Below are 11,825 nucleotides of genomic sequence, written 5' to 3' on the forward strand. Positions count from 1 at the left end.
GTGTGTAATTAAGATGCCACACATTGTTTCTTTGTTCGGGGGTTACCGTCAGCAGCTCAGGGTTATCATGGGCATGATGGCAGGAGGCAGCTGCCTTTGTAATTTGCCTTTTGTAAAATCTGGACCTGAGAACTAGAAGCTCAAGCTGGAGTTCAGCCATACAAGTGGTTTTGGAAGGTTCAAAAGCAGTCAGTTACCAATTCCCTGAACCCTGCCCCATTAAATAATGTTGGAGGAGTAGTTCTATCTGAAAAACCCTTGGAGTAGTTGAGGTAAACGGCCCTAAACTGTACTGTTTGTGCTATTTAATATTAATTTCTGATAAAAGCAATTCTGCTGGGATTTTACATAGTGTAAGAGCAGAACAACTCTTAAATTACTGAGGTGGGAAATTTGAGTCAATTACATGTCTCTCTGTAAGCACAGGTGTACGCTCAGTGTGGCCTGTTGCTCTGCTTCAAATGTTTGCAACTACTGCAGAAGCGGAAGCATAAAAAACAGAGACAGGGTAGATGCACACTGCTATACTGTGACAAAATATAGCACAATCTTAGTGTCATTCTTCACATCTGATATTTATTCTACTGGCTGTGCAAACTGAAACATAGAATAAGCTGAGTTGGAAGAGAACCAGAGGCATCATCAAATCCAGCTCCTGTCCATTCACAGGATGTCCCAAGAGTCACACCATCTGCCTGAGAGCACTGTCCCAACACTTCTTGAACTCAGGCTTGGGCCCATGATGACTTCCCTGGGGAGCCTTTTCCTGTGCTCAGCCACCCTCTGGATGAAAGTTTTTTTCCTGATATTCAATGTAAACCTCCCATGACACAACTTCAGGCCATTCCCTCAGGTCCTGTCACTGACCACACAGAGAAGAGATCAGTGCCTCCCTTCTGCTTCCCCTCATGAGGAAGTTGTAGACTGTGATGAGCCCTCCCCACTCAGTCTCTTCTTCTCCAGGCTGAGCAGACCAAGTGACCTCAGCCACTCCTCATAATGCTTTCCCCTCCAGACTTTCACCAGCCTCATGGCCCTACTTTGGATGCTCTGTGATAGTTTAATGCCTTTTCTATATGGAGCACAGATTACAATTAAATTGTTCATCTCTCTGGTATAGGTGAGCCACTTGAGTTGTTTTGGGTGTTTTCTGGCCATGACCCTGTTTCATTTTCTGTGACCCTGTTCTGTTGGGCTCAGGCTCCCTGTGTGCTCTCTCAGGATCACCCCACATCACACCCCTCAATTAAAAGCAGCAGTTCTGCAGGCAGTTTGCACCAGCTCTTGTGGTGATGCCCAATTTCAAGTTATCATAGATGGCCCTATAACTTAGATTGAAAACATTGCTTTGGAGGTAAAGTAGTTACAAGATGGATTTTTACTTCAACAATTGTAGAGGCAGAGAAAAGTTTAAATGAAGTGTATCCACTTGAAAGGAAATTGAAAGGCTTCACATTTTGTCAAGTTAGAGCATGTTACAGGTAGATAGAGGCTGGCTGCTTCGTGGGAAGTATGGTGTCTCATCTAGGAATTATTATCTCAACAGGAAACCCTCTTCAACACTAACAGGCTCCCATTAGTGAGTGAAAATAAAAGGTCTGGAAATAAGGAGAGGAAGATGGTAAGAACAAAAGAAGGTATGTGAAAGAGCAATAAAGAGCAAGCAAACCTAAAATCCTGTCCTGAGGTAGCTGCTCTCAGCTTACAGGCTCATCATTATGATGTGTGTCCTTGGCACATCCTGTGATTGCACATCACCATGAGCCAGGACTCTGCTGCCTCTTTTGAATGTCATTACAATGCACTTAGTTATCTTGTGTTTCTACAACATGAGTGTCAGCTTAGATCTGTATGCAGTAAAGTATGCTGAAGATGTGCCCAGGGGTTAGGCTGTATGTAGATGAGCTATTTCAAACGTGAATTTCGTCTAAAGCATCAGAAGCTCTCTCTGAGCTGTGGTGCGGGAGGCAGGCACCTAATGAGACTGCTTTAATACAGCTCTAACATACACATTAGGTAGTGGTTGGAAAGACAGTCAATCTTTCAGGGCTTAAGCAGCACTTTCTGAAAGTGCCTTCAATTAACAGCTAATGACAAGCTTTCTTTAGTGATTCTCTGGTTATGTTGTATAGCCAGATAATGAGAATGATCATCCAGAGATACTTCGATTTATTTACCATTTTTTATTTCATTGGGAGGCTGATGAATATTTGATCCAGTAATGTTCCTATTTATGCCTCTCTAAGTCAAGTGCCTGAGTTAAGCTTCAATCCATCATTGCTCAGAAGATTTACATTTCAGATAGATTTTTCCAGCAGCACAGATGTTGCAAACCTTAAATTAATGCACAAAGCTGCCTCTATCCCACAGAAGATGAAACTATTAGGTATGGAAAACAATATCTCTTTTGGATGCCTGTCTTCTTAATGATAATGGAATTTAAAAGATCTACAAAGGGCTGTTTCAGCTAAATGTCTTATGTCCACCAGTATTTGAAAAGAGAATAATGAGCTTAAAGTGTTTCTGTGCCTACCCACAGTGTTAATTGAAAGCTGTGAAGACACACAGATAGAACCAGGCTCAGGGGACCTTTCTTATAGAAATTTTATGTGAACCATCTCTCCTGTATCTGAGTATGTTGTCTAAGCTGTCCTTATTAAGCTAAAAGGCTTCAGTGATAGTGAAAGTTATTCCTAATGCTTCCCCTTGTATTAATTCTTAGAAAATGGTTCTCAGAAAAGCTTAGAAGCTAAATTGAAACCCCAGAACTTCCCATTCTAACATTTTGTTGTTTCTTTCTCTAGTCTCTCTTTTTATGTACACACTGTGTGCAGCTCCAAACTTAAAACTTGAGAGGGTACCTTAAGAGAAAAGATGCACATTTTAAATTTGCTTTTTAAGATCACTTGTTGCTGTTCCCCTTTTTACTTCCAAGCTCCTTATATGAGTGAGACTCATCAGGAAAAGAAATTGTCAGAAGTGACAGAGTGGTAGAGAGGTGACTGTTCACATTGATCAGGGATGTGTGATGTAATTTAAACTTTGGCTGTCTCTGTGAATTACAGTGGTTTGGATGATAACAGGAGAGGGTAAGTTGCTGACAAAATTAACTGAGCAAAGAGCATGAAGACATTCACAAGCTAATTCTGGAAAAACAATTTGCTGGAAAAGAAGGATAATAGGATGAAGATGCAAGCCTGTATACTGACACCAACATTTAAAGCATTTGATGAATGGTCTGGCATGTGAGACTGGTGATTTATGTCATTCTCTTCTTCATTTAAAATGCTTGCAGGAAGGGGCCATATTTCAGGACTGTAATATAGTGCTGGAGCTGCAGCTCCTGACCACGTTTTTTTCCCTTGCAGTGTAGTGTAGGGTGTCATATTGGTCCTCATTGCTTTCTGGTGCGTGCTCTCTAATGTGTTCTGTAGAACTGCCTGTATGAAGATGCTCTTGTTGCAGGGGACAGAACCCTGGAGAAGGACCTAATTCTCCTGCTCTTGTGTTTAGCAGCTTCAGCTCTCTGGATCTCAATTTTCCCAAATACAAAACAGGGGAAAATGATTCAGACCGCTCCTGCAAATCAATATGAAAGATTAAAAGGAAGGTAGAAAAGCTTAGACACAGGGAAAAAAAACTTAGCATCACTGCAGGGAACAGGAATGAAGCCAGCTGTGCAGTGTGGTGATAGCGACATAAAGGCGAACAAAAGTTCAGGGAGATTAAAGTGCAGGTAAAATCTGTGAAGCCATCAGTAGTATGTTGCCTGGAACATGGTGTAGGTTTCTGCTCAGCCATCCTAAAAACAGTATTTTGGAATCAGGAAGACCTTGAGCATCTATAACAAGAAAGAAGGAAATGATGAAAATACTGAGATTGTTTCTTCTTGAAGCAGCACATCAGAGGCATGCTGTGAGGAGGAAAGCAATCAAAGAGGTGGGAAAAATGAGATAAAGGGTTAGTAGATACTTGAACTCCTGCTCCAAAATAAGGAATACTCTTAAGGACTTAGTGAGACAGAATGACACTGATCCCAAAGCTGAGTCAGTGTGGTGAGGGGGAAGAGGCTGAGTTGCAAGTCCATTGCTATAGTTTGTGGGTACAGAACTCACGTTAATGGATGCAGGGATCTATACCAAAGTAGAAATAAACAGTGTCAGAAGGGATAGACATTCTTTTTTCAGCACCTCTGGCAGGCCTCTAAGTAGTAGGTCTGGAAAGGGAACTTCTCCAAGTGCCAGGTCATCCCAGGGCATGCACCCTTGTTTGGGGTGAGCACAAGTCTTTGATAACTATCAAGGTAAGAGTTAGGGCTGCTGCTCTCATTTATTATAGTAGTCCCTTACTTCAGTAGCTCTTACTTCAATGAGGCCTTCCACTCTCCCAGTTTTTGGAGGGGAATGGCTGCACAGGCAGCAGGGTAATGCTGGCAGGGAAGCTTGCAAATAGGCTTTCAAGACAGAGGGAAGGACAGATTGGTAGAGAGGTGACTCTTTACATTGATGAGGGACGTGTGACATAAATGAAAGATTGGCTCTCTCTGTGAATTGCAGTAGTTTGGATGACAATGAGAAAGGAGTAAGTTCGTGAGAAAATTAACTGAGCAAAGAGCAGGAGGACACTCACAAGCTAATTCTGGAAAAGCAGGTATGGAAAGACATGTCAGAGCCATGCACACACAAGATGAAGAAAGGCATAAGAACAAAACTCCCCTGATGGCCTAGAAAGATGCTTTATGGACTGCTCTATGGCATTTGGCATGACAGATAGCATCTGAGCACTTCACAAAGTCCCTGTTCATCTCTGCAGCCCTGCTGCTAGGTGAAGGGATGGATTAGAAATGTCAGAAATTACCAGATGCCCCTAGTCTTTTCAAAATACCTTCCCTCTCTCGTGATCTTGTTACTACAGTGATAAGGGCTTGAGACAGACCTGCTAAGGCCAGAAACACATTTGGGGTGTATAGTGTAAGGTACTTACAGCGTGAGTCTGTTCCCCCTCTTCTGATTCACATCTTTTCACCTGCTCAAAGTGCAACTCCCACTCAATTTTGGTAGCATTTGTAAGCAGTCAGCATATCACACTGCAGGGCTCTGATCCACTGTTCCAGCAAAGTAGGGAGGCCTTACTAGTGACCCTTTGCGGGACATCTGGTTTTAGAGACTTGACACATTTCTTGTAAGAGCATAAGGTCCCAGTTCTCTAGGACAGCTCCACATTGTATAATCACAAAATCATCTTTCTGTCTGCAGTGCGCTCCCCTTTTCGCTACATCACTTGCAACTTCTGCAAGAAACCACAAACTTGGGCTTCTGTTCTTTTGTTGTGTAACCCTGATTCATCTCCAGCACGGGTCCATGCTGAACTACCAAGGGAAAGGGTTTACATGACTATGTTATTACAGACTGTGTTGTAGTGCATATGCTGCAGGGGCTCAAATTAGGCTGCAGTAGCTATATTTGAAAGCTTGGAAAACTAGCCCTGCTATTTTCTTCTAATGTCAGTTCCCTGCAGTTTTAAAAGAGAAAAATGGACTGTAAAAAAACCTCAACGTGGCCTGTCACAGCGTCACCAGCATGGCTCTGGGCTCTGTCTGAGCACATTGCTGCATGCCACCAGCCATAGCTGTGTTCAGGTCACAGAGACAGTCAGATTCCTAAATCTGTTCATTGACAGAAGGCTTCTGGAGCTTCGCTCAAAGGTAGTCTGAGATCACTTAGAGAAGTAACAGCACTGGTCAGATGTTGTCCTTCACCTCTCTGAGCCCTGGCAGAGCACTGCCTGGGAGGGTGCATCACTGACATCTGACAGCTGTGTCCTCCAGTGCTTTTAACCATGGGTGCCTTTCCCTGTCCCTGTTCTGTCTTTTCCTTCTCTTCTTGGACTTGTTCTTCTAGGAACATCGTTCAACTGTTTTTCTTTTTCCTCCTGGTTATCTGGCTATCCATCCAGTCTCTTTCTTCCATCACCTTCTCCAGCCAGCTCTAGTCCTACTGCCAGATCCTGCTTTTCCTCCTTGCTTGCCGCCTGCCAGTCCCCCTGCCCTCATCAGCCTAAGCCTGGGGCTGTACTTGCAGAGAGGGATATCACTTAGAGGGGAAGGCTCAGGGTGACCAAACATGTTCCCAGCACCCCACCTCAACAAAAGAAAGATATTAAAGGGAGTTTTTCAAATTATATATGAATATGGAACATATTTCAAATTAGGCTAAGAAATATGTCCAAATTTCACCCCAAAGAGTAGACATTTGGCAACTGAAAAAAGCCTCTCAAAATGCAAAGATTTGGGCAGTCACACTTAGAAAGCAAAGCAGGCAACCCCTCCGCCATGGCTCACAGCAGTCTGCCTTCCAGCAAAGCCTTTGGGAGGGCCAGCACAAGGCCTTGGGGCTGGTCTGTGTATCTGCATCAGAAGGAGCAGCAGCCTGGATGGAGTTGAACAAAGACCAAGAGCCTGTGCATGTGCCTCAGCCTGTCCCAGGGAGCACTGATGGTGTGCTCACCTTTTCATCTCCATTCCCAGCTCAAACGGGCATCTGGTTTGGATTTTTGTGCGTGCAATGAGCTCCCTCGACCTCCTGTTTCCACATCATGCAGTGCATCCTCCCATGCTCCACAATCTGCTGTGGCTCCTCAAAGGGTGCCAGGGACAGATGGCTTGATTTCAGCTGATAAAGGGGCTGCCTTGAAAGAAGCGAGGTGGAAGCTGTCTGGCCTGATATCTCTTTCTGGTGCTGTCAACGGGAGGTGAAGGAGACAAGCTGGAGCTGGATGGACACCAGCTCCATTCCAGGGAGCGTGGAAGGGAAACAAATTCCTTTAAAAAGCTCTTCTGCTGCTGCTAAATGGTGTCTGCTTGCCTTTATTTCAGAGACCTTCTGCCAAGCACAGATTATCTCAATACATTCTAGTCTTCACTCAGCCCACTGTGCTGCATGAAAGATGTAGCTAAAATATCTTCAGACCCTCTCAAGGGACAGCCAGGGATGTGGCTGACGTTTTGTGCGCTGCTGACTTTTAAACTCAATGTGGTAAACTGCTGACCAGCCTTGTCACTTCCCATCCACAGCACTGGACAGCGCTGCAGCTGTCAGGCACCTTGCTGAGCCCAGCCCCTGTGGGCAGCACGGGGCTGGCAGGCTCTCCAGGATCTTTGCAGTGCACAAACTGCAACCCTGCAGTAAACAAGGGAATTGGGAGCAAGCTCGGTAAATAGTGGAAATTACAAAAGCCACCACTTCTGTAATAAAAATGGGTTTTTCTTCAGGAACCTCAATTTTGCATTTTCTTTTTAGCACTGGGAGGGGAGGAAATATCCCTTCCCTTTGGAGACAGAATAATTTATAAGCGGCTTTTATAAAAATCAGTGATTTCCCTTTAAGTCAGCTTCTGTGCCTTTGTCTCAGCTTTCCTGATTAGTCACATAATGAGGATATTTCTAATACAAATGTGTCAGGGGAGAAGGGAGCCAAACATTGCTTTATCAGAAGAGAATCTGTATCCCTCTGGATGCTAATTAGTCACAGAGATACAGGTATGTGGGGTGGGGGCAAGGCAAGCTCTTATTTTAGAAGCCAAAATGGTTTGTGCCCTCAGAATTTCTCAGGCAGGGCTGGAAAGCCATGCCAAGGTAGAGAGATCTCCCCTGGCTTTCACATCCGTGCCCCTCAGATGCATTTGCCGTGCTGCTGCTCCTGCTGCTGATTGCGGGGTTATTTCTGTTGCAAGCTTGGCTAAACAGAAACTCTCTCCTTATAAATATGGAAATCTGATGGTTGAGCTCTCTGTCTCTCGGGACAAGTTGAAAGCGTGGTGCTAAAGAGAAAAGGGCTGCTGAACTCCGAGCTTGGTGGCTTTGTTTTCTGTACTAGTGCAGAGAAACTGTCAATTTTTTATCACTGGGATCCACCTTTGCTGGATGAACTAGTGAACTCTCAGGCCTTCCTCCCGGGAAAGCTCTGAGCCCAGCAACAGCCTGGGCTGTGTCAGTCCCTGCTCTGTCCAGGCTAAGCTGGTGTCCACCACTGAGATCCCCACCTATCTGTGGTGTGTTAGATGTGCTTGGTGCATGAGCCTTGGGCAGCTGCACATCTTTGGGGATGTGTTGGAAAAGTCCGTGGTTTTTATATTTGTTGAAAAGCTTTGAATGCCACTGGGCATCCATTATGGTTCCTGATAAATCTCTTGAATCACAGAACATTCTGAGTTGGTAGGGACCCACCAGGTTCATAGAGTCCAACTCCTGGATCTGCTCAAGACAACCCCAGAAGTTGCACCATGTGCCCGGGAGCATTGTCCAAATGCTTCTTTAAATCTCACAGGCTTGGTGCTATGATTGCTTCCCTGGAGAGCCTCCATTCCAGAGTGGTGGAGCCCCACAGTGCTTCTTTGGAGCTTCATTTGTATCCTGCTTACAGCCTGTCTCCTTTCCTGGCTTGAGACCACAGTCAGAGAGCTTGCAGAGCCAGACACCCTTGCTCTCTGGAAGAAGGGAGATTTACTAGGTGCAGGAGAGAGACCAGATGAGAAATTATTATTGGAGAAGGAGTGAACAGAAGAAGCAATCCAACAGCTCAGAAAAGGATCTGAGGTATTGGATTAAAGATGCCAGTGATACTCCAGAAGCGAAAAGCAAGACCTCATTCATTACACTTGTATGGAAGTTGAACATGTAAAAATCAGCTGCCTTACAAAAACAAAACCCAAACCATCTGGAAAAGAACAAGTAACCCCAGATTTATGCTAGTAATAGCTGCGACTTTGAACCACTGATTAGGGCCCTTGGTCTATTGAAAGGTGTGGATGTGGAGCCATCCCAGCTTTTCCAACTATTGTTGTTACAGCCAGAGACTCTGAAAGCTTAATAACATCATATTTTCCATGCTGGATCCAATCAATGGCCCATGGAAGCAATTATCCAATCTCCAGGACATTGGTGGGAACTAACATCACTGCAACAGGGCTCTCCTACTGTCATTTGTATTGCACCAGGTATTTTTTTGCCAGAATACATCACTTCTGTAGTATCTGTTAGAACCAACCAAAATTTCTAGTGTTCCTTCAGGCAAACTTTGATTTTGTCTTCCATGTACAGCTGGGACAGCCTAGCTGCATGTGGAGAGGATCCGTAAACCACTCTATATATGCTAACAACCATGGCATGTCAGTAATGATGGCTCCACTTGCACTTCCTCAGCCAGTGTTGCTAGGTGTTAGGGTTGTCCATGGAAAAGAAGCATAGTTCCCCGGAGTTGTCCACGGGAAGGAAGCACAGTTCCCCTCCACCATGCAGGAGAGTCTGTGAAAGTCTTCATCTGAGGTGGAGAACAGCTGTTTCAAAACAGACTGTTCCCCTCAGTGAGGCTCTGTTAAAGCCTTGAAGAAGTAAAGATGGGATGAGACCTGAAATAAGCTCTCGACAATAACCAGTGGGCATGAATTCAGTCGCTACAAGAACCTGCCATGGTCCCTTGCAGACAGCACTAGGGCCATGCAGTTTTCCATAGGATTCAGCTGGAATGTGCAGTGAAGGGTCTGGGCTCCTGTTTGTGCCTCTGACCTCCAAACACACTGTGACCTTGGGTCTGACATGTTGCTCAATTTTTTAATCATTTTAGGGGTATCCTCCCCTCAAGAGTTGATGTTTAAAGAGCAGTTGTAAAGTTGTATGGGGTTTTTTACGATCCTGGTTTGGCCAGATGCCAGTTGCTAAACTGACTCTTACAATAGCTACTAAGGAATCTGTGATGCTTTAGCACCTTGAATACTCATGTTGCACCTTGGAGCTGTAGCTGTATAATCAGAGGTACAAGAGGAAAGGTATAATATCTTCACGTATATATCCTTTACAAGGAAGGAATTATTTTGATATTTAATCATCCTGAAAACGTACCTCAGTTAATAGCTGGTTTTAAATAGCTATTACATGCCAGCCACTTGGCAAGTGCAGGCAGTGGGGAGTGCAGTGTGGCATTTCTCTAATTTGCAATGTTAATGATCCAATTTAAATCATGTAAAGCTAGCACAAGATACTAAACTTATAAATGCATGTGATAATAGAGATGGCTTATGTGTGTGAGAAAAGCCTGGAGGGATATACGGTGTTAAATATACTCTATCTTGATTGAAGGGAAAGGACCAGGGGCTGCTTGTGCTGCTGGTTTCTCAGAGGGAAATCTAACAGAAATCATGTAATTAATCCCGTTTTTCTTCTTTGTCCCTCAAATGCTTTCCCAAAGTATTTGGTCTCACTACTGAATTGGTGCTTCCTCTGCTACTGTAGACTCCCAAGATTAGTCATACATCATCATCTTAAAAAAATATTTTCTTCCCTGTGCTGCAAATGTCATTTTTGATTAGGAAAACAGACCAATGAAACATCTTGTTCCCTTTCCACAGCTTATGCCTTTCTGTTTGCTGCATTTTGTTCAGCCTGGATATGGCAGTTGGGCAGGCCCTTTGTGACCAGGGTTCCAAGGGAGCATTTCAGCACAGGCACTGCAGCATCCGCAGGGAGACTGGCACTTCTCTTCTGCCCCCATTTGAAGCAAAGCAATGGTCTGAACTCCTGGTTACGTGTCAGTAAGTTGAGCTACCCCAACTGCAGGTGTACATGGCAAAAAGTCACTTTAGTGACATGCTGGTTCAGTTTAATTAATAACACTAGAGGTTTTAGTCATGCAGCAGTATTAACATTGCTGGCTTCTCAATTGCTGAAATAAAATGGTTTCAAACACCAATTTATCTTACAATTATAAACTAATAAGGTTCAAAATCTGGATCTTGTAGTGGATATTGCAGGCCTAATTTGTTAAACAAGATCTGTTCAGTAGTTGCTCAGAAAAGAAAAACAGCAATGTTGTAAGTGGTGCATTGGCAGAGCTAGTAGAAAGTCAATAAACAGTTGTTGTTTATTGCTTTGTTGAAACCAAGTCAGTAGCTATCAGAATGGTTTTCAGTACATCAGTCACTGTGTCGCCAAAATGGCATTTATTTTTACTTTGGTAAAGGGAAGGTGGGGATGCTGGGAGGAACAGTTACTGCTCTGGATCTGACAGAGTGCACGTGTTGATGAAAAGTGACAATCATGTCTTCCCAGGAGCCTTCTGCTCTGGATCCCATGTGATTCTAGAGCTCCTTCAACATGTGAGACCTAGGAAAAAGATTGTTTTCTTCAGCTCTCCCAGAGAGAAGGTGGAGGTCAGACATGGTCCTTGGCAGTGCATAGGGGAATTTGGAGAACCTCTCTTGCAGGATAGACTGGTGTTCTGACTAATAAGTCTGGCCTAGAAGCAAATTCTTCTCCTGTTAAGACAGATGGGGGAAAGGGACCTAAAAAGGCTAGGGATCTTCACAGTTTGCACCAAATCAGGATCAGTCTGCCTGAAAACCAGATCAGCTCTGTTGACTTTGTGTGACATCAGTTTCTAATCTGGTTTTGCAACAAGAATGCCACAACTTCATCAGGCAAGTGTACAGCTCCTTAGCCTTACCTCTACAGTTTTGTGTAATTCCTTATAACCCTGGTGCAATTTAAGATAATAATTTTTTATTCTAGTGATCAGAAACATGAAAAAAAAGTACTCCTCTTTTTCTCTCTGCTGGCCCTTTATGTATCTGAACGCATCTATTATATCCTTCCTTAGTCTTCCCCTTTCTTCTCTGAGCAACTCCATTCTTCTAGTGCTCTGGTGTGGTTGTAGCTCCTAACTTGTATCCATAGGACAGATGAGGGGATTTCATCTCCGTTGAAGGAATGGGCTCCAAAACTCCTTAAGCTGAAGCCTGAGAGTATGAGAGAGTCTTTTGTGAGGCTTTCTGGT

At 44.0% G+C, this 11,825-nt stretch overlaps 1 protein-coding gene across 1 annotated transcript in view; it reads left to right on the forward strand.

Annotated features, from left to right (window-relative positions):
* The first annotated feature begins 226 nt into the window (after positions 1–226).
* The window catches only part of FAM219A (family with sequence similarity 219 member A), a 57,291-nt gene continuing 45,692 nt past the window's right edge, over positions 227–11,825 (forward strand). Inside the window, 2 exon segments of the mRNA XM_017746568.1 lie at positions 227–237; positions 11,257–11,267. Of these exon segments, the coding sequence (XP_017602057.1) occupies positions 227–237; positions 11,257–11,267 (22 nt within the window).

This window comes from Corvus brachyrhynchos, unplaced genomic scaffold, assembly GCF_000691975.1.
Source record: "Corvus brachyrhynchos isolate BGI_N302 unplaced genomic scaffold, ASM69197v1 scaffold139, whole genome shotgun sequence".
NCBI classification, from domain to species: domain Eukaryota; kingdom Metazoa; phylum Chordata; class Aves; order Passeriformes; family Corvidae; genus Corvus; species Corvus brachyrhynchos.